Source organism: Triticum aestivum, chromosome 7B, assembly GCF_018294505.1.
Source record: "Triticum aestivum cultivar Chinese Spring chromosome 7B, IWGSC CS RefSeq v2.1, whole genome shotgun sequence".
NCBI classification, from domain to species: Eukaryota; Viridiplantae; Streptophyta; class Magnoliopsida; order Poales; family Poaceae; genus Triticum; species Triticum aestivum.
In genome coordinates, this window is record NC_057813.1 from 730206307 (window position 1) to 730229003 (window position 22697).

Consider the following 22697-nt stretch of genomic DNA (forward strand, 5'->3'; position numbering starts at 1 on the left):
CTTTATAGTCACCCAGTTACGTTGTGACGTTTGGCACACCCAAAGCACTCCTACGGTATCCGGGAGTTGCACAATCTCATGGTCTAAGGAAATGATACTTGACATTAGAAAAGCTTTAGCATACGAACTACATGATCTTGTGCTAGGCTTAGGATTGGGTCTTGTCCATCACATCATTCTCCTAATGATGTTATCCCGTTATCAACGACATCCAATGTCCATGGCCAGGAAACCGTAACCATCTATTGATTAACGAGCTAGTCAACTAGAGGCTTACTAGGGACATGGTGTTGTCTATGTATCCACACATGCATCTGAGTTTCCTATCAATACAATTCTAGCATGGATAATAAACGGTTATCATGAACAAGGAAATATAATAATAATCAATTTATTATTGCCTCTAGGGCATATTTCCAACAGATTATACATCGCCTCAGTTAGACTAGAGTGTAACAAGAGCATGTACACATCAGTTATATATACATGAGGCCACTAGCTAGCCAAGCTTGCCTATCAAGACATATTAACTGAGTTTGCTCTTGTTAACTTTGAAAACACTCATTAAGATGTAATTAAACAGAGCAAGCAAAGATCTTCCATTCATAAAACCCAACCTTGTTTTTAATTTCAAAGTCACCATGCCTTCCAATCCAGAACTAGGCTAACCAAGCATATTATAAGAAGGTTGAATCATTCTGACCATTAAACATAAAACTTCGAGGGCAACCTAGAGTGACCTAAATTACTTGCCTAATTTAGCAGAGGTTCACATTAAGAAGGTACGGTAATTACCTGGGGATATAGACAAGCCCTGCTGCTGCGTAGGAAACTAACGTGCGTGCTTAAGATATTAATTGCCTAGTCTTGGAAGGTATACAAGGGGAGAGAGGGTGTGGTATTGGTGATGCAAAGAGATCTTTTGAAGGTGTGTGATATATGAGGGGAGAGACGGAGTCATACACCTATGGCTAAAATAAAATGTGACACGTTCAGTTATTGCTGAGAAGAGACAGAGTGCAAAGACGATTGATCATGATGCGCCTCCAAGTAAGCCTGTATAACTTAATATAGGCGGTCGATCATGATGCGCGACAGATGATGTATTATATTGTACTCCCTCCGTAAATTTATATAAGAGCGTTTAGATCACTACTTTAGTGATCTAAATGCTTTTATATTAGTTTATAAAGGGAGTATATGTCAAAGTCGGTCGCTGTATCCACAACATCAACCTGCCATCTAGAAGAAAGACGTGATCAAGTCATTGGGCGTAGCAGGTGTGACTATCCATACGTGTCTATCTTAACCATTGTAAATTACAAGTCTTATTACTGGTCTGCTCTTTCTAATTGAAATTATTTTTCTTCACAAAAGAGAGGGTTTCTCTCCCATTTCTATTAACAGAAATTGGAGATTAATTTCTGATTTGAGTTTTGACACCCCCTCTAACAGTTTTGTTCCCCACAACGGTAGATTTCCGCTTGAGCTTTCCTCATTCCTGCAAAAGTGCCCGCCTAGCTCTCGCTCGCTCACATGACTCGCAGCGTGGGATTTTGATTCGTGTCTCTCCTCCTCCCCTTTCTCTCTCTACGGGGAAAAAGGGCGAAGAGAAGTTTGACTCGCTTGCCGGCGGTGGCTTTGGTAGCTCCTCTCCTCCGCGGGCCTCTGGCTGGTCGGAGGGGTTTGAGCTGCCGGATCCGCCGTGCGGTTTGTACAACTGTAGTCTAGGTATGCACTATGTAGCTAGGTGTGGGCTCGCCGTTTGCTTGTCTCTGATGGTGATGGCAGCGGCTTTCAATAAGTATGCTCCTGATATGCTCATGTCAAGTCAGTTTCTGGTGTGGGTGGCGTCAGATCTGCGAGCTAGGTGTCCAAGCAGGGTTGCGGCAGCGGCGGCGACTTCGGCGCGGTTTTTGTCCTCCAACTCCGTCGACATGTTCACGTTTGCTCCGATGCCACCACGGAGTTCGGGAGGAACTGTACAGGACTGTGGCCGGCGAGTGTCGCCGGCATGCTCCAGATGTTGTGGGTTTCGATGTTGGGTTCGAGTGTGCCGGTGGGCGGTGCTGCTCTTCTATGTCGACATGGTCGACTGGATCGAGCGGTGCGGCGGCCTGGTCAAGCTCGGGGTCTTCCTTGGCCGACGTTCCCCAGAGGAAGTGTTCTCGCCGCCCATGGTGGCGGGACGCATGAGAGGTCCACAAAGCAGTTTATCTGCGAGGAAGCTTGTTGGGTCAAGATTCTGCGGTGTTTCATCTCCTTCTCCGATGGCGTCTTCGGCGGCGGCGGCTCGTCGAGACGAGCGTTGACATGCTGTGTAGGGGTCTCCAAGGTTTTGTTTGTAAATTTTCATTTTATGGGCTCCTTTCTGCAAAGTGTCGAGACAGCTTGTGCTTCTGGAGCATTCTGGCTGGGTTTGCCTGTGGTGTGTGGCCATGTATCCTGGTTGTTTTATTAAATGACACGCGGTTCCTTCTCAAAAAAAAAAAGTGCCCGCCTATATATGAAGCCAGTTTCAACACAGAAAAGGGTACCTAAGCCCATTTCCAGGCGGCCTGCACTTTCTGACGGGGCGGCCTGCATTTCCAGCCAGCCCAGTCCCAGCCCAGCCGAGCACATCTTCTCTAAGCCCATTTCCTCGCCCCCTCGGCCTGTTGGCCTGAGGTGCTCCCTCAAAAAAAAAATTAAAGGTGCTTGTTCTTCTCCCCACATTCCGGCGGCTGCGACGACTGAGCTGCGACTGCGGATGGGACCTCACTGGTCGTGCAACCGCGCGCTTCCACGGCAACACCGGATGCAGTTTGGGCCCCGCCCTGCGCCTCCGCAATCCAGTGCGCCCCCGGCGGAGCGCATGGCCGGCCGTGCGTCGGCCGCCGCCGGGAGCCGGCTCAGGTACGTGCTCCTGCGCTATTGGCCCTCACTTCGCCTCTACTTGTTCTAGATTGGTTACCAGTATTTCAACTGATCTGCACTGCTCTAGCTCAAATCAAAGCTAAGAAACTTGTTCCTATGAACGCCACAATTTACACAGACCAATGCCACAGATGGTATGGTTTTCCCACAAGAAAATACGCCATTAATCAAAAGAATATGCTCTTTTTCTCTTCTTCATATTGTGATACCTGTCATTCAGTCATCACTTTCAAATTTCACTATCAAAGCTGTTAAATACAGTGTGATTTAACATCTGCCGGGTCTTTTTTATTAAAATCCAGAGTCAAGTCAACTCAAGGCAGCTCGCTTATGCTCCACGAATCTTCTTGCCCCTGTTCTCATTCCAAGCAACCTGGTAGGTCGATCCTATCGCTTCTTGCCCATCTGGTCTACTTGGATATTTTGTCAGAAGCCAGCTGCATCCCCAGGTTAGTACTCCAGTCCATCTCAGCCTTCAGTTGTACTTTACTATGTTCTTCTGAATCCAATCTCCACACCTCTTACAGAACTAGATGAGACGCGGCATGCTATTTTGTGTCGCTCAAAGAAATTCCCCACAAGTTTGTGTCCAATAACTTGTCACGCCCTTTCTAGCGTCTGAGAGTCAGAGTGATCTAGTTGCAGAGTACTGTCCCCATCTAATCCACTGGATGGAGTAACTCTTTTCAGTACTATAGAATATTGTGCCGGTGCCATAGCCGCGTGTCTGAAAAAGAACAGCTCTGATCAATTGTTACAGCACACAGGTTATAGTGTTCCTGATTCAACAGCTAGGTAATTTCTGCTGGAAGCTTAACAACTTGAACCCATGCCCTTTTTCTGGATCCTGAAGTCTGTTTGCAAAGAAGCATCCTCTTCTAATCGGTTGAATGCACAGTTTCTTTTTCTTTCCCAGCTCTTAAAATCCATAGCAAGTAGTAGTTTACTCTGTGGCCTGTTTTATGAAATCTCATTGGAAGAACTGGCCAACTGGTTTGACTAACTCATGTCAATAATTAGATCTAGGAAAATAACGCTTGTGCTGTCACAAATATTGTTGTTCTGAGAAATTAAAATTATATCTCAAACTCTTATTATGATATCTGGTCTAAATGAGTTTCTACTTGCTTCTCTTTTCTAGTTTCTTTTCCTGTGTAATCAGAAATGTCTGGCAAATATGATGTTTGGGAGAATAAGCTACAGAATCCAAATGCAACACCAATATCTCTTCCACTAGAATTTTTAAAAGCCATAACACATGATTTTTCCGCTGAGTCGGAACTCGGCGAAGGTGGCTATGGGGTGGTTTACAAGGTATGGACATTTCATTCACTCCACTTTTAAATGTTATCAGCAGTAATTTCTTGAACACATGTGGGTACTATTAAGAGAGGTTTAACTTACAACACAGGGAGTTCTTCAGAGTGGGAAAATTATTGCTGTGAAGAAGCTTTTTGAAATACGTCTAAAAGATGAAACATTCCAGAATGAGGTCAGATATCTTATGGGGATCAAGCACCAACACATAGTTCAACTTGTCGGTTACTGTGCTGAATCAACATGGGAAGCAATAGAGCAACCAAGTGGGAGTGGGAATCATATTTTTGCTGAAATACCGAAACGGTTACTCTGCTTCGAGTATGTATGCAACAAAGGCCTTGACAAGTATATTTCAGGTACGATTGATTACCAAACACTATACATGATTTATTCCTTTCTATCCACCTTTTCTGAAGTTCACTTCGTTGGAGCACAGCTCGGACTAAGTTATGTCTGCTAGTAGCTAAGGATGGCCAATGACATTTTTTTAGTGGAATCAGAGTACTGCTTAATTAACAGAAACCATATGTCATTTCACTCACTAGTACAGAGTGAGGCTGTTGCAGTCAGAACTAGGAAAGAAAGAATAGAATAGCTAAAAGAATTAGACATCTTCTTTCTATATAAGTAGTAAATAGGACACCCAAAATTTATGTTCATGAGTACTCCAACTTAGGTACTGAGGGTGTACATCCACACCTTCCGACTACTTGTGTTGTTATGGTACGACAAATTTAAATATTGAATGGGTACAGAATCACGTGTATTCTGTTTACCAATATCAACAGATGAATCTTTGGGGCTCGAATGGAACATGAGATACAAGATAATTAAGGGAATTTGCAGTGGTTTGTATTTCCTTCATGAGGAATGCCGCATTGTTCATCTGGACCTTAAGCCTGAAAATATATTGATGGATGCTGCAATGATACCGAAAATCGCGGATTTCGGTTTATCGAGGATTTTTGGCAAGCAGCAATCTCGAATTATCACTGATAGTCGTGCCGGGACACGGTAAACTACGCATATGCAAATCTATTGTTTTTTCCTTTCTCCTTGACTACTTTGCATCTATTCAGTTAGGCCTGAGATTCGTTGTAATTTTATAATATGTTGCAGTGGATATATGGCACCAGAATACCAATTCCAGGGGGTAGTCTCCATCAAGGCAGATATCTTCAGTTTTGGCGTTATAATCATTGAGATAATGGCAGGTCGGAGGGACTATCCATTTTTCCAGCAAGGCAGTCCTAAGAGTGTAGATACATCTTTCCAATACTTCAAAGAGAAAGTAAGATGAATTATTCTATATATATATATATATATATATATATATATATATATATATATATACCTGTCATTCTAGCTCTGTGTTACAAAGGTTTTATTGTAGGTGCTTAGAATTTGGAGGAACAAATTTTTAGCCACATCGAAGTTTACATCAGTGGCAAAATATATGCAACAAGTAGAACAATGCATAACCATATCCCTAAAATGTGTGGATCCTGACACGGCGAAAAGACCTACTGCAAAGGATATAATCAAAATGCTTTATGCAGCAGACCAGGTATGGTCACTCATAGTGAATCGTATATGATGCTCCAACCTATTTTAATGTAAGCTTTTATGGGAATATGCCGATTGCATAAGTTCATATTTTGTTCTGCAGATTTTGGTTCTCTATAATTTGCACCAGAAATCCTATTGTATGTATGTTATACTGTTTTATCTCTGTTTTCTTTTTCCTTTTTATGACAAGTAGGTCTGGGTTTGATTAAGTATGAAATCAAGATTGGAAATTAATTCTGGGAATCTTAATTTTATCGGTCGAAGATGCTCACTAGTGATGTGTACGCATATGGACTGAAAGATTTGCCATTTGACATATACCAACTACTTGCAAAGCTATGTCTACTTGATTATCGGCTAGTACAACTGTACAAGGAAACTTGTGATAAATTCGACTTTATTTTTCTAAGTGAGAACTGTTTTGTCTAGCTTGTTAAGATAAACTTTTTAATAGCATGTGCCTGGCAGCTGAAATGTCCCATGTACATAACATAAGCTGACTGCCATTCGAATGAAATCAAATAAAAAATCCCATGATTCTGTTCTATGGGAAAAAAGAGATGAGAACACATCCTCTGGGCTGTGGGAAATAAATGTGTAGATATGGTTTGCCTGATAATCTGGCTTAACCAAGTGATAGTAAATAAGTAACATTAATTATTGAAATATATGTATTAACGATATTAGTCATGAATGCATAGGTATTTATGAGATTATTTATCAACTAGTAATTTCCTGTTGACTTTTCCAAAAAGGTTAGATATATAGAAGAAATATTGCAGAAGGTACATGATTGTCCAGAGCTTTAAATCAGTAGGAAATGAGGATAACCAAAAAATATACACTTTATCATTTTAAAAAGGAATCTATGTTTTACTACAAGTTAAATTATGAGTTTGTTGGCCATTCATCACATATGTTTCTAGAAAATTTTGGGAAAGAGTAATCGAAACTAAGTTTTCACTAAACAAGTATTTATGGAGTCTAAAATAGGTGAATATGATCATGTAGTGGGCAGTGTCTCCTTTGAGTACTTTCGTTGCAGCAACCACGTCAAATAATCCATTTGAAGCATAAAATTCATAAATCAATGGGAAAACTCATCCAATTTCTTTACTGGCTCGCCTTTTGACCATTGGACCAACTAGTGCTCGCTGTCATTTCTGCTTTATGTGTACATTGTGGTGTCGCCATGCTTGTATATCTTCAACCGTGTACACCAAGCATATCAAGTGAAATGTCTGGAAGGGCATTATCTCATGAATTAAGCATGTACAGAAAAGGAAAATGATTTCAGTAGGAAATTCGTGGATGTTAACCACACAAGTCCGTTTCTTACAGTTTCTTGACATCCACCCGCTGGAGCTCCAGTTCCCCTTCGAATCCAACAAGTTGATGACATGCTCACTGCACCTGACAAACAACACAGATGAAAACGTGGTGTTTAGACTGATGGAGAAGAGACATAACTTCTTTTGCCTGCCTCAGTATGGTGTCGTGCCCCCGAGGTCCACTTACATTCTTGTTGTTACAGCGGATAAAAAGGATAACCTTCCAAAAGAAAGAGACACTGATTTAATTCTGCATCACAGTACAAGTGCTAAATATATCAAGCCCTTCCGACGCTTGTATGATTGTGACCAATATCTTGAGGAAACTGAGGAGTTGGGGAATGTGGTGCAGAAGTTGACACTGAAAGCTGTTTATGCTATGGATGGAGAGCCGACATGTGAGGTGAGTTGGTTCATGTAACGAAAAGTTTTCTGAATTACTTTGTTCCTGTGCACTGATTTTCCTTATGTTACTCGTTGCTTTCGTTTATGGTGTAGCAGATAGACCCACCTTTAATAAAGGTATGCACTTCCCTTCTCTCTTCCTTAGTTATTCCAACTTTTTTTAGGGAGGTGGTTGCATGCTGACCAGCTTTTTGTTGGATCAGATCATATCCGTGGAGGAGACTGATGTGAAGTTGTATGCCCTAGAAGCAAACCAGATAGAGCCATGGTGAGTGTGAGGCATAATGCATTGATCAGAATATCTGAACTCCTTCAAATGAGTGCACTGGATAGTTATCCTCTGTTAATTTCTTGTTATCATACAGGATTATAACAGGTCATGCAGACGGGTGTGTTGATATATGGAACTGTAACACACAGGCAAGTTACTGTACTCTCACAGCACTTGGTACCAGATCCCGTGTACTGAACATGTGAAAATATACAAGCTCTTGTTCTTTGAAGAAAACTTTATGAAAATCATTTGTAGGCTAAGTGTTAGTGACGGGCATCCCGCAAGGGGAGGCGTTTTTGTGCCCATCACTAAATGGTTGTTCTGTTATACTATTAGAAAGACAACTCCAGAGCCATTCAGATACTTATCAATCTTGAACCGAAAGGGCTCTAGAGATGTATTCTAAGCAATGAAAAAATTAGCGTACTATGACAAAATAGTGTGGCCATTAAAATACGCTATTAGTGTGCTATATCGCGCTATAGCATGCTTTTAGCGAGACATTGTACATCAATTTATTTAGCGAGCCATTGCTCAAAACGCTAGTGTGCTATTTTTTCCACTGGTTCTAAACCATGTATTGTGAATTAGAGCTTGGGCCATGGTCCTAGTTCACCAATGCCCAAAGGGCAAGGCAAGATATTGTTAGTATATGAAGTTGCAAATCTTGGTAATGTCATGTTATTAATCCTTTATTTTGCTCACTTGCTTAAAGTTTGCGTGTTTCTATGTGAATTATAAGTTAAGCAGGTAGGGGGCCGGTTTCCCAAGCTGGACAGGCATGTTCCATCCCTAGTTACTATCAAACTATACATATCCCTTGTTACAGTGTCCACTTACCCTGGGTAAATGTAAATGGTCATGAAAAAAGAACTCAATTTGTAGTCGCAAGTGTAACATGATTTTGTTTACATTGGACTAACAAATGTATCATCTGTATTTGCTGGCAGAAATCAATGAGGTTGATCAACGTCTCTCGGGCCATAGGCATGCTCTCTGACTTTTCCGTTAACATAAGTTGCTTCCATCATACATTAATATGCTAATAAGATGATCATTCTCGCTGCAGTTTGTTCCGTTAAATTTATTGAAAGAAAGTGCTGGTTTCTGGCTGGATCAACGGATGGTCTGATTAGTGTGTACAAATACAACCGTACTACAAAAGTGCAAGCAACCACCCGTTTCATAGCTCATGAAGACTCGTACAGTATCAGATCACTGGCCGTTCATGCAACGCAGCCCTATGTGCTGTCATCATGTGGTACGCACATAAAGCTTTGGGACTGGGACCAGAACTGGAAGTGCAGACAAACATTCGAGGCACAGTCCACGGTAAATCAAGTCGCATTTAACCCGAAGGACGCCAACAGTTTTGCAAGTGCTTCGGACGATCACACAGTAAAGGTCGCTCTTTCTCTCTCCTTGCTCTAAGCAAGATTTGATGTTATGAAGATACACTTGATTTTCTACTAGACCTTGATTGCAAACTGGCTCCTTCACTTGGTTTTCAGATTTGGAGTATTGATTCTTCAGAACCTAAGTATACTCTCTCTGGTCATTTGGGTGGAGTGAACTGCCTCAATTTCTTCACAAGCAACGATCAACAGTATTTGATTACTGGTTCGGATGATAAGACTGCTAAGGTCTATTATTTCATTGAAAAGTACAGTACTAGTATATTACGCCCATAAATTTGCTAATAATGCATGCTTTCTCTCATTTTAAAAATCAGATATGGGACATGCAGAAAAGGATGTGCGTCGATACCCTGAAGGCTTTTATGTCTCCAGTTATTTCTTCCATTTCCCATCCCTGTCTTCCATTTTTAATTACAGGTACAAGGGATGGTGCTATTCATTTGTGGAACTCCACTACTTTCAGGTAATCACCAGAATGTATTCTTATCAAGTAAGGACACACGCACACCCTTCAAAACACCTATATCCTTATCAAATATGCAGACATGCGCACGCACACACGCACCCTTCAGAGTTCAGAATTTGCCACACCGAACATATCTGAATTTCTAAATGTACATCAAACATGTGGTTCACGCAAGTTTACAAATGCGTGGTTTGCATAAGTTTACATAGCCGGTATTTCTTCCCATATGATATGATGAATGGTTATGGGAAATTAGTAAGTGGTCCTTCGTGTTCCCCAGGCTTGAGAGAATCCTTAACATTGGCTGCCATCGAGAAGTTCGTGGTCTTGTCGCTTTGGTGGGGTCAAGAAGGTAACCGGTATTTTGATGTTCTTGTGTTTTACTGTGTACTGTTGCCATATCCGCACCATAGCCTTATTTTTCGGCGCTTCACTTCCTATCAGCCTGTAAATTAAAGCACATATTCTTCCATCTGTTAGGGTTATGATTGGGCATGATTCGGCAGTATCGATGTTGGAGATCCATGATGAAGTACCAGTTGATACCAAGGGCAAAATGAAAGTGCCAAATGTCAGTGACAAGAACTGAAGTTCCATAAGTGTCACAAATTAGAAAATCCAGGATCTCGCCTTTTCTGTTTTGCACCAGAGAATCTAATATCTGCATTCCGAGCGAAGACAACCGTGGATTGATGAATGACATGTTTCAATTTGATAGAGCAGAGTAGCAATTATGTTGTTGGCCGGGTTTTGCTTACTCTTGCTTCCTAAAAACATGTAATTCAAGCAAATATCATGCATACACAATGTAAAGATTGCTTTGGGGGTGATCTGCGTATACAGTTGATTTTCTAGTGCGTCCTTCTGTGTAGATTTACTCCTGAAAAGAACTGTTTTGCCACGCTAAGTTATTTATCGCACATTTGTCAATCGGGATTGCTAGACCGGGAAACTGTCTCACAGTAATATTGTTTTTGGTAGATAGTTTATAATCGGTCAGGGAAGTACTATGAATCATCTTTTGACTGTGGACCGACCTTGTCACCCACGGTGGTTAATTAAGGGCATGCACAATGGAGGCAGCACCTAGGTGCTGCCCCATGCTCCACATGTGCATGAACCGGCGACGACAATGGTTTCATCTAGCCTGTGCCCAACCCGTGACCCCAAGCTGCCATCATTGGTGAGCACTTTTTTCATCTCTCTCGTCAGCGTTTTCACTGCTCTGTTGCCCAGAATGGGAAGATCATGAGCAACACATCTCACAGGCTTGCTTTTTCCCTTGCTTTCTTACCTTTCTCAGCCGAGGAATCCGGTTCTTCTGCAGGATGCCGCTTTGGCCTGCAAGCAGCATGCTGGACCACCCGAACCTACGTGGATAGCTGGGGCATCACTCCACGGTGGAGCATTGGCCATGCCCTAATACTGCTTGGGCCTGTTTTTGTCTGTCGCACTGTCCTACCATAGTTACTACATGGACCCAGTGTGGAAGCCTTTAAAGGTGGTGTAATAGCATGATGATCATATTCTTGTGGACTCAGAGTCTTGTGTACTGTACACACAGCCACACCGACACCAGCGTAGGCCGGCCAATACAAAATCGCCATATAGCCATCAAAGAGGCGCCGGTGTCAAACTTGACAAACTCTTTAGTCTTGCATGCCAAATTTTCTAAACCAAGTATTCAACCTGTACTGACACGAATAAACTCTCTTTCTCGGTTTCTCCCCTACCCGCTCTTCTCCTCCATAGTGGACTGCCTGGCGTCGTCTTTTTTATTTAACTAGGTAAGTGCGCGTGCGTTGCAACGGCGACATACATATTATATGGTTTGACACCATTTATATATAATACATACTTGTAGAGATTCAACATGATTCATACCTTTTCTTAATATTTAATTGGCTGTAATATTTATGTGTGATATTACGTGTGCCTGATATGTGGTGTTGCCAAATATTTATATACATTGACAATGATATGTGGTGTTACCGAATATTTGTGGAGACTGATTAGAGATTAATCGTGATTGGTTTCTTCCCATAAAGACGTACTCCCTCCGTCCCAAAATTCTTGTATTAGATTTGTCTAAATACGGATGTATCAAGTCACGTTTTAGTATTAGATACATCCGTATCTAGACGAATCTAAGACAAGAATTTTGAGACGGAGGGAGTAATAAAATGTAACAAGGATTTTCATCTTCAAAAGGATTGATCTTATTTGGTACAGTAGATAAAAGCCGTTTAAATGGACCGGTAGGGTAAATCTTGGTCTGATAGTAGTTTGATGGGGGTAAAAGTACTGTATCTGTCAGTGTGAATCCAAATGATGGAGACTCTTTTACCAGAAATTCAGCGGTGGGTCCCACCCACCACTATCTACTCCACGGGAGTGGCAGCGCTGGTAGAGTGTTCTTGAGAATCCTGGTTCATATCCCAGTCAACGGACAGCGAGCGGAAGCAGGAGACGGATCCGTCGCAAGCCAGCACCGACGACTCCGCCGCCACGGCCAACGGCGTTGTGCTTGCTCGACGTCGACGGGACGCCGCCCCCATCGTTCCCCGTGAGCGCCAGCGCGGGGCAGCACAAGGTAGGGGATTCCCCCGCCCCGCCCCGCCCCTCCCCATTTGATTTTGTTCTTTTAATCTTTCAGGGCAGAAATCTATCTGGCTGTTCGCATGTGCTGGAAAGGTTGCTGGTGTAATTCGCTGAAAGCAGCGGCTCAATTTCACGGGGCTATGATGTTGAAATTTCCCGAGAAGTTCTTACCCCTTTCCCGCCTATGTTTCTTCGCTTGTTCAAAACGCCAAGAAGCCATGAAAGCCTCATCATCCCTGGAACACGGAATCCATTCACCCAGTATTCTGAGAGCGGTTGCTACCGAGTAGTGTAAAATCACTGATGTCTGTGCAATCTTTTCCTGATCTGGCGATGAACTGTGGCTGGCTGCTACCCTGTGTCCTTGCGCTAACTCTGCTATTTCAGAAATTAAATTAGTTTTCCTTACTGTGATTTCTGTTCAAGTGTATTGTGTAATAGGTTATGCAACAGGTACATGGAGTATGACATGCTGGAGCATATACTTGAAGGAAAAGAGAAACCAACGAATCTACCTTTTGCACTTCTGAAGAAAATCACAGATGATTTCTCCCAAGAGCGAGAAATTGGCCAGGGTGGATTCGGAACCGTCTATAAGGTAATTCTTCCTCCTGAAGGTAATTTCTGTGTATAGCACCTAATATCCTAAGTATCTCAAAGATAGCGATGTATCACCAACAGAACAGAGTACATTTTTTTTTTTTGAGTTTGACCCCAGGTGCATATGCAGCAAAGTGTTCCAAGTCCAAGAAACGTGTATGCATGTTCTATAGAAAACTAACTCTCCAAGTTATGTATAAATGGATGAACACAGCTTTTACTGTAAAAATGCAAATGATGTTTTTTTTTACATATTCACATTTCGTTCAACTATGTACGCTTGGGAGTTCTTGAAGTTTTTGGGAAGCTTGAGAATGTGTTCCTTTTACTAGAGCACATATGCACAGGATATAACTATAGCAACTTGAAAATATTACTCTATCCTGGTAGTTCATTGTCAGGTCAGATCATTGGCTAGTACTTCCTTCATCCCATATTAATTGATGCTCAACGGATGTATCTAGAACTGAAATATGTATGGACACATCCATTTGAGCGTCAACTAATACGGGACGAAGGGAGTATATAACTAAAGTTGAGTTCTTTTGAAATGTGTAGTCCCTTCTTTTATACATTTTATTGCGACGTGCTTTCAAAATTCTACAAGCAGGGCTACTAGCTCTAAATGCTCACAAGAGATGTAAACAGGGTGTCCTACGAAATGGAAATGTTGCTGTGAAGCGGATCATGAGCAACTACACAATCGATGAGAAGCTATTTTATCGTGAGGTTAACAGTCTTTTGAAGGTTAACCATAAAAATGTAGTCCGGTTTCTTGGCTTCTGCGCTAATACTGAGCAGGTAGCGATAAAAATTGAAGGTAAAAGAGAATATATTTATGCTGAAATAAGAGAAAGATTGCTCTGTTTCGAGTATATCAGCAATGGAAACCTACAAAATTATATTACTGGTACGACATTGCATTTGATGCAGCCCTTCTATTTCCTCATTATCGTTTTTTCCATGCACTTCTACTTTCAAAGTCATGGTTGAGAAACAATAGACTCGACAAAACAAAATTTGAATCAGATGTTTGAAGATTCCATGCTACTGTTTCTTTCTTTCTACAGACGAATTAAGAGGACTTGAATGGAATGTACGTTTTCAGATCATCAAAGATATTTGTGAGGGTTTGTATCATCTGCACATGGAAAACCATATTATTCATATGGATCTTAAGCCTGCCAATATACTGCTAGATCATCATATGGTCCCAAAAGTGACGGACTTTGGTCTATCAAGACTTGATGAGAACTCACAAACCATGTGTGCGAACCGTTTTTTATCACTGTAAGCCACGCATCACAATAACGAATTCTTTTTCATAGTAGTTCTTCTACATTCTTAGTGCCATAATGGGCAATTATGTTGTTATCTTCTGCAGTGGATATTGTGCTCCGGAATATCTACATGGTGGCAGGATGTCTGTCAAATCAGACATATACAGTTTGGGTGTAATAATCATCGAACTGGTAACGGGACATAAGAGTATCCTTGATAATAATAATAGTGTAAGTGTTCCATTAGACCATGCATATGGTTCCTCTTTTACAAATATCCTAGAATTATTTTTTTGCCTTTGCATGTTATGATTTTTCTAATAACTGCTACTTACTTTACATACTCCCTTCATTTTTATATAAAGGCCACAAACTCAGATTACAGGTACCAAATGTAAAATTTAATGCATGCGTTGCAAGTCAGCTTTTCTTTTTGTTTATTAGGATCATTAATACCCCACCTGCATGCAAGAAAACTGAGTGGAGGAAGTAGCTGACTGTTATTATGACTGCGTGCATGCAACTATTAAACAAGCTGCCAGTACGAGAAAATATCATTAATTTTGTCTCGATTACTGTTAGTGGTCTTGTATAGATGCAAATGTATATTCCATAGTGGCCTTGTATAAGTAAATGAAGGGAGTACTATCTATATTGCATTGGATATCATACCATTCCCAATGTTCCCAAAAACTTCAAGAACTCCCAAATGAAAATACTTCACCTTGCCTTAGTGCCTCTCCCACCTCGGCACCTGCACCTCACCTCGCCCCAGCGCCCCTCTAGCCTTGACGCTCTTCCCTCAACTCGCTAGCATCACAATGCCCCTTTTGATCTCGCCCTTGCGCCCCTCCCGCCTTGGCGCCCGCACCTCACCTCACTAACTAGCAACCTCCGAGGCAGGTATGCTCGCTCCCACCGCTTGCATCTTGCCGTCTCACAACTCACTAGCCACCCCAGACATGTCAGTCGCTGGATACTTCATGGCGGCCTCCCTGCCGCTGCAACCGCTTGTCCTCCTAACTCACCGACCCACCTATAGACCTTACCACCATTGGAGCGTCTCCTCCATGCCACCCATCGCCCAAGAGGCGAGTATATGGAGTCCGTCCAAGATGACCTGCCAGAGTAGGAGAACAAGGAGGTTGTGTACTCTGACAAGGACCTCTGCGCGACTCCGATGCAAGAGTAGGACATGAAGATGGGCAAGGCGGGTATTTTTACCCGCGGGAATGTTGTACCTAGCCGGGTACGACTATGGCAAAAAAATTGGCCCCGTGGTGTGGGTATGGGTAGCGGACACTAATTTTTTTAGCTAGGTGCGGGCATGGATTCATTCTACTCTCGCATACGACGAAGCTGGGTGCCATTTGTTCAAATATATATGTGAGGCTTCTATATGCAGCCTCTAAGTTGAGGTTACCTAAGAATGATGCCTGACAATGGATTGCACCGAACCTAAGGTCAGTTTGTTGTATTGTGCCCTTGTCTATAAAGTTGTATGGCCCACCCCACCAATGATTCATACTGCATGAGCAATGTTTTGTACACATATAGGGGTGTCTACCTTCACAACATGAGCTAGGGGTGTCTATTTTTACAGCATGGGCCAGGTACAAGCTTAACAAAATATCAATTGCGGGTCTCGTCTCCTTGCGGCAGTCCCGACTAAAACTAAGTATTACTAGCTCATGATGGTGTGTTGCCACACCCGTCAGACACAATAAGATGCTACAAATTGTTGAAGTATATGAAGATTTCCCAACATTCTCCATCAGTTTAAACTTTTGGTTTTACCGGTTGCTTCATGAAACTTAATACGTTATCAGAGCCAAGAGGTCTCAAGTTCAAGATCTAGCCCACACGATATTAATAAATATAGTTGCAACCTACATCAGCCCCACATCTAAGGCTCTTATTAGTTGCTTCATGAAACTTAATATGTTATTAGAACCAAGAGGTCTCAAGTTCAAGATCTGGCCCACACAATATTAATAAATATAGTTGTGGCCTACATCAGCACCACATCTAAGGCTCATACGAGCATAAACGTGAGGGGGGTGTTGAAATATATTCCCCACCCTTCTTTTCCAGTTCATCCTTTTCGATTAATTGGCTGGTGCATGCAATTAAAAAAAATGTTGCCCCCGAGTGATCCAAGAATTATTGATTTGCTAACTAGTAATAGGAAAAAATAACTTTGGGCAGGTCCATTGTGATACATGTTCGGATTGGGTTAGTTGTCGACCTTTGTGAGTAATAGAATAAATAGGCAAGCATGCACCATTTATATTTTGACGCGAATATTTTTTCCATTGTTCTAAGTTAACTTTGTGAAATGACAGGTACTCAGAAGATGGAGGCACAGGTGGAAAAAATCAGGGAAGGAAACACCATTAGGTTACCGACAAGTAACTAAATGCATCGAAATAGGGATGCGCTGCCAGGAAAACGACCCCTACAGGCGACCTTTTATTGGCGATATATTATGTGATTTCATAGACATGGAAGGTACAAATGGGCAATTCAGCAGTGACAATGGGTCCACAATTGATGAGGTAATTGAGCTTAATATGTTACATGAATCCTCAACCACCTAACAGTTTCTAGCATTATTTGGTTGTTCTTCAAGAAGCTAACATTAACTTTCTAATAAATAAGTTTATAATCCCTTAAGCCGCACTTCTCGCCTTGTGTTGTTTGTTGATCTTTCCTTTCTAGTGGGATTCCCCTTTCTGTCCCTCTTCTCTTATGTTTTTTTCCTCCCGGGCTTTCACAGGCTTTCTTCTTCCATCTTTGTTTGTTTGAATTGAACACTAGCTTACTTGTTTCTTATAGGAAGGAGGTCCCCTCATTATCTTCCGTCAAACTGATCTTAAGCACATATTCTTGCCTGACTCAAAATGTATCTTAATTAGGAGACGAGATGCATGAATTAAGCATATTCATGGTAATGTATTTTGCTCATTTCTCACAGATAAGCCCTTACTTGGAGGATGATATGCTTGGAATTGAGCCGCTCGAACTACATTTTCCTTTTGACCTGAACAAGCAGATGTCATGCTCAATACAGCTAACCAATGAGACAGATGGTTGCATAGCCTTCAACATCCAAACAACGTCCCCCTTGCCATATTGCGCACATCCAACCAAAGACATTGTGCCACCGAGATCCAAGTGTAGTATCGACATAACATTGCAACTACAGAAGAACGCACCACGACATGCCGGCGGGTTAATTGTGCGGAGCACTAAAGTAAGTGATGGTCTTGCAGCTCGGGATATAACTACTGACATGTTCAATAAAGAGGCAGGCAACTTGGTTGATGAGGTGAGTTTGGATGTTGTTTTTGACGGAGAGCTACAAGCCCCATGCTCGTCTGAAGTATGCTTATCTGAAGTACCAAAGCATTCATCACTTGCACCAGTAGCAGTTTTGGGTATGGATGATCCGAGCAATCCAGAGGCATCTAATGTTCCACAGTCATCTGCACATGCGGGGTCAGAAGGGACAGACTCTGAGGTGAGCTTACTCAATGCAAAAGCAGAAAGGAGCTTAGTATGGTACTGTAACTAGAGCACCAATGTTTTAGACAATTCAAAACTGGTGCGCGCCTGGTGGAATATGCTTTTCTATGAGTGTCTGCAGTACAATCCCATTAGTTAAGTTCCATGCATGCAACCTAACAAACATAAACAATAACTGCCCTTTCTTTCTTCAGGAAATTTGTGCAGATGCTAATTTGTTAAACGGTTAAGTTCTCCCTCTGCAGGTAATCCCTGCAGGCTCCAACAAACTTCTTGACATCCACCCACCCGAGCTTTGGTTCACGTTTGAACCCAACAAGTTGATCCCCTGCTCACTGCACCTAACAAACAACACAAATGAATATGTGCCGTTTAAGCTTATGGAGAAGAGTAGGCTCATGGACAAAAGGAGGTGCTTTCTAAGTCTACCGCTCTATGGCATTGTCCCCCCGAGCTCCATCTACATTCTCGTTGTGACAACGGATAAAAGGGAAAACCTGCCAGAAGAAAGAGATGTCAATTTTGTTCTTCAGAGCAGTATAGGTGATGAGGGCCTCAAGCCTTTCAGAAACCAATATGATTGTGACGAATATTTTGAGAAAGCAGCAGAGTCGGGGCATATGGTGCATGATGTGACACTGAAAGTTGTTTATGCACCCAAAAGGGAGACGGCATGTGAGGTGAGTTAGTTCAAGTAAGCAGAATATTTTGCCCGGTGAGGATAGATGTGAAGTATACAGTACAGACAATGTTAGTACGTAATGCACCTGAAAGAACGGAACCGCCTGCTAGTGTGACCTGTTGCTTGCCTCGCCTGTCCTGGTTTTGCACAGGGTTGGTGAAATTTCGTTAGCGTATAAAAAAATGTTAGAATAGCCGACAGAACTACCTGAATCCAGTGGGATTTAGGCCGGTATGAGATATGATCTATTCTATTTTTTAAATATAATTTGCAAAGGCCAGTTGAGTTCTGAGCTGAATTCATTGAGTGACCAGTTGAATATCTTGGAAAGCGGGTTTATATGCACTGATGCTTCTTTTTGTTTCTTTTTTTCTTCACGCATCCACGATGCAACAGGCAATTCCACCTTTACTTAAGGTCTGTTTTCTTTTCTCTTCATAGATCTTCCAACCTTTGGTTTCTATAATTTTACCCGAGTTTTGTTGGATCAGATCACATTCGTGGAGAAAACCCATGCAGCATTGTGTTCCCTCGATGCAAACCAGACAGAGCCATGGTGAGTGACCGAGTGTGTATCATGTACAGTATGCATAGGCATTAGAATGGCTAAACCTCTTTCAACATTGATTGTGATTATCATGGTTAAATTTCTTCTCGTTGCAGGATTATAACAGGTCATTATGATGGACGTGTTGGTTTATGGGACTATGACACGCAGGCAAGTTACTGTATTCTCTCAGAAGTTAGTACCAGAGTCATATTAATATCTGAACATACACAGTTACTAGTGTTCGTCGATGTTTTCTGTCATGAAAAGGCAAGTTTGTTGTTGTTCAACATAAGTAATAAAATGCTAAAAGCTTTTCTGAACAGTCTGAAAAACCGTCACACTATACATCTCTTATATTGACAATATTCCACTTCTTGTGGATACATTTGATGGCTCATCACAGAAAGCTCAATTTTTATGGAAAAATGTACCACGCTTTTGTTGGCATTATTGGACTAACAAAGGGCTCATTTGTATTTACTGGCAGAAATTTCTTGCTTTGGTTAAAGTCTCGGGATCATCAGGCATGATATGAAATCTCTGGTTTCTTTGTTATCATAACTAAGTCGATATACTAATAAGATGACCATTCTCACTGTAGGTTGTCTTGTTAAATTTATTGAACGGCGTCAATGGTTTCTGGCCGGTTCATATCACGAAGGATTTATCCACGTGTACAGCTATGAAACGGAAGTGCAGGAAGTCAATAGTTTCCGTGCTCATGATAAATTTCTTGAATCGATGGCCATTCATCCTACACAGCCTTATGTGTTGTCATCATGTGATACACAAATAAAGCTTTGGGACTGGGACATGGATTGGGAGTGCAGAAGAACGTTTATAGAACACTCCCATACTGTAAAACAGATTGCATTTAACCCATGGAACACCAACAGTTTTGCTAGTGCTTCAAGAGATCACACAGTAAAGGTTCGGACTTGTCTTGTCTCTTATGCTAACTGAAAATTGGCTTTCTTCAAGACCAACTGATTGCAAACTCGTATGTTTTGTGTTCAGGTTTGGAGTCTTGATTCTTCCAGATCTATGTGTACTCTTTCTGGGCATTCGGACGAAGTGAACTGCCTAGATTTTTTCATGCGTGATAATCAGCAATATTTGATTACGGGCTCTGAGGATATGACTGCCAAGGTCTGCTATTTCACTAAAACATGTAGCAATGCATTATGCAGATAACACTAAAAATAACACATGCTTGTTTGTTTGTTCCAACCAGATATGGGACCTGCAGAAAGAGATGTGTATTGAGACACTAAAAGGTTTCATGTTTCCAGTTGTCTCTATTGTTTCCCATCCCAGACTTCCACTTGTAATTATAGGTACAAGAAACGGCATCGTTCATTTGTGGAGCTTGAGTAATTTCAGGTAATCGGCACTGTAGGAGTATGTCCTTGCAACGTTCACAAACTTGCCACACCTAACATGTGTCGTTGCACATGTTTGAACTAATGCTAGCATCACTTGAGATGCTCGTGTCACACAATTTTATTTTAAAAAATGTTGTCTCCCATGTGATACAATTAAAGTAACCGGAAAGTAATTAGTGATGCTTCATATTCTCCAGGCTTGAGAGAATTCTTCACATTGGTTGTCATCAAGGTGTCCGTGGTCTCGCCGCTTTGATGGGGTCAACAAGGTAATCGATATTTCTGATGTTGTCTTTTTTACTTCCTAGCATTGTTATGTTGTAGTATGTTTTGTAGGTGGAAAATAATGGTCTTCAGTGCTAGTTTCATTTATTTTTGTCATTTCCCTGCCACCTATTTTTCACAATTCTCGCCCTCTATATGATATTTTGCATGTAAACTGAAGCACATACTCTCTATGTATCAGGGTTATCATTGGACATGGTTCAGCGGTATCAATGGTGGAGATCCATGATGAAGAACCTGTTGATAGCAAGGCCGAAATGGAAGTCCAATATGAGCGGCAAGGACGATCATTTGGTATGACCGACGCATATTAAAAAAAAAATCCAAGACATCCGTCGCCGGCGTTGCATGCACTGTTACCTGCCGATTAGGGCTAAGATGAAGAGACAGAGTAAACCTTACGGCAGAAAAGAGGGTGAGGAAAGCAGTGATTTGGGAGGGGAAAGGTTTGACAGAGATAAACTTAGTTGTGATAGGTTGAATAAAATGTAACGTATAAACAAGACACACTAACAATCATCAATAGATATTTTGTTGTCCTCACAATCTTACACAGCACCCTCAAATTTATGTTTGGTCCAATAGACTCTCCTTTGGCATCCTAACACTCAATTGCCTGCTCCTAACTCCGGTTTACAATGAAGTATGTTAATTTTCCCTAGCAACCACTTTACTTTCCGTATGTTCCTTTTTAGAACATCTTTTATGCGTACTTTGTTAGAGATTTATTATGTGTGGTCCATCTGCGCTGGTTTGATATACTAACAAATATATGTGTATAATTTGCTAGAACTAAATGTGCATGTTCCCCCGCAAAAAAGAAAAGTAATGTGCATGTTAGCTGTTTCTTTCGTCTTTTTTATCCAAGTGAAAGTCTTCCAGAATGATGGCTTAATTGTCCAATTATGTATGCTCTCGTCTGCCTCACCAGAAGTCGTAGCTAGATGACAACAACAGATTCAGACGGCATTTCTTTTCTTGACATGAGACCGCAACTTTTTACTTGGAGATCGCCGATAGAGATCACACTGGTTCAATGCACATTAATGAGCTAGCTGTTGCAACCTCGTGTTTATCGTAAGATATTTGGGCCGGCCGGCTGGTGCACATGCACTGTAATGAGCTGTTCCACGATGTATTAGTTTACTATCTCGATCCATGGGGCCAAGGTTAAGTCTAGGAGGTCTACAATTATCACATAGTACTCCATCTGTGCTAAAATAAGTGTCTCAATCTTAGTACAACTTTGTACTTATTTTAAAACAGAGGAAGTATGTGTTTCATTTCGACTTTACTCCGTGTTCGCTCGCTAGAGCGAGCGATCCCCACGCGTGGAGCAAGCGATCTTCAAAGTTAGTACAATGTTGAGACACTTATATGTACTATTTGATAGTATATCTCAATTGCATACCATTTATACTATTTTCTAAATGTGACTAAAACACCTGACATCTTCATCATTACTATGCATACAATCATTCTTATTAGTTACACCATCCGTCCCGAATTACTTGTCGCGAAATTGGATAGACTTGAATTAATTCAAATAAATGGATGTATCTAGACGTATTTTTTTGTTTTAAATGGATTTATCTAGACGTACTTCTAGTCCTAAATGGATGTATCTAGACGTATTTTTAGTTCAATATACATCCATTTCTATCCATTTCTGCGACAAGTAATTCGGGACGGAGGGATTATTAAGCAGAGTACAGAAAAAGCAACCACTGCCGAACTAGCATGGAAGAAAGTCATGGTTGGCATTGGGAGTTCGATCACCATCACAAAATCACAATTCAACAGTGGCTAGCTTTGCGTGCATATTTTCATCAGGACTAGTACAAAGACTTATTAAGAAACTTGAAAGGTTGAGGAAGCCATATGACAAAGGAGTGGTTGAAATATTCTTCCACTGGATTGGATCGACTAGATGATGCTCTGAGAGATGAGAGAAACAATGACTTGATGGTTAGTCGTGGAAACTATTAGTTCTCCCCAAACGACGCACCAGTTGTCACGCATGCCGATGGTTTGATTATATAATCTCAAACGTCCCGCCATGACACAAAGAGCCAAGACTTTGCTCC

The 22697-nt window shown here is 41.5% G+C and overlaps 2 protein-coding genes across 12 annotated transcripts; both read left to right on the forward strand.

Moving 5' to 3' along the window:
- Positions 1-2687: 2687 nt before the first annotated feature.
- On the forward strand, positions 2688-10614 carry LOC123156652 (uncharacterized). 6 transcript variants are annotated; one of them, XM_044574797.1, is made up of 18 exons: positions 2688-2895; positions 3219-3365; positions 3444-3711; positions 4058-4230; positions 4328-4592; positions 5025-5250; positions 5356-5527; positions 5630-5803; positions 7147-7539; positions 7635-7658; positions 7745-7809; positions 7907-7961; positions 8766-8802; positions 8885-9219; positions 9327-9458; positions 9548-9696; positions 9980-10051; positions 10180-10614. In XM_044574797.1, the coding sequence occupies exons 4-18, from the start codon at positions 4081-4083 to the stop codon at positions 10286-10288; spliced, it is 2358 nt and encodes a 785-aa protein (XP_044430732.1). In that variant the 5' UTR covers positions 2688-2895; positions 3219-3365; positions 3444-3711; positions 4058-4080; the 3' UTR covers positions 10289-10614. The 6 variants fall into 6 exon arrangements, with proteins under 6 accessions (XP_044430732.1, XP_044430734.1, XP_044430735.1 ...); XM_044574799.1 differs by lacking the exon at positions 3444-3711 and having other exon boundaries at positions 7147-7313; positions 7398-7539; XM_044574800.1 differs by lacking the exon at positions 3444-3711 and having other exon boundaries at positions 7147-7313; positions 7398-7539; positions 7638-7658.
- Positions 10615-12108: 1494 nt separating this feature from the next.
- LOC123156650 (uncharacterized) lies at positions 12109-21156 on the forward strand. 6 transcript variants are annotated; one of them, XM_044574791.1, is made up of 17 exons: positions 12109-12292; positions 12356-12898; positions 13549-13810; positions 13971-14190; positions 14285-14411; positions 16526-16738; positions 17158-17703; positions 17954-18388; positions 18787-18807; positions 18882-18946; positions 19054-19108; positions 19428-19464; positions 19542-19870; positions 19958-20089; positions 20175-20323; positions 20523-20594; positions 20792-21156. In XM_044574791.1, the coding sequence occupies exons 2-17, from the start codon at positions 12758-12760 to the stop codon at positions 20922-20924; spliced, it is 2937 nt and encodes a 978-aa protein (XP_044430726.1). In that variant the 5' UTR covers positions 12109-12292; positions 12356-12757; the 3' UTR covers positions 20925-21156. The 6 variants fall into 6 exon arrangements, with proteins under 6 accessions (XP_044430726.1, XP_044430725.1, XP_044430728.1 ...); XM_044574790.1 differs by having other exon boundaries at positions 12754-12898; XM_044574793.1 differs by lacking the exon at positions 13549-13810 and having other exon boundaries at positions 14009-14190.
- Positions 21157-22697: the final 1541 nt, after the last annotated feature.

Bases quoted from the DNA above. Each gene is read 5' to 3' on its own strand.
- LOC123156652 (XM_044574797.1), top strand. From the start codon at position 4,081: ATGTCTGGCAAATATGATGTTTGGGAGAATAAGCTACAGAATCCAAAT. The intron at 5,804-7,146 runs GTATGGTCACTC...CGTTTCTTACAG, and splicing joins TGCTTTATGCAGCAGACCAG to TTTCTTGACATCCACCCGCT. The intron at 8,803-8,884 runs GCATGCTCTCTG...TTCTCGCTGCAG, and splicing joins CAACGTCTCTCGGGCCATAG to TTTGTTCCGTTAAATTTATT.
- LOC123156650 (XM_044574791.1), top strand. From the start codon at position 12,758: ATGGAGTATGACATGCTGGAGCATATACTTGAAGGAAAAGAGAAACCA. The intron at 12,899-13,548 runs GTAATTCTTCCT...AGATGTAAACAG, and splicing joins GATTCGGAACCGTCTATAAG to GGTGTCCTACGAAATGGAAA. The intron at 17,704-17,953 runs GTGAGCTTACTC...CTCCCTCTGCAG, and splicing joins CAGAAGGGACAGACTCTGAG to GTAATCCCTGCAGGCTCCAA.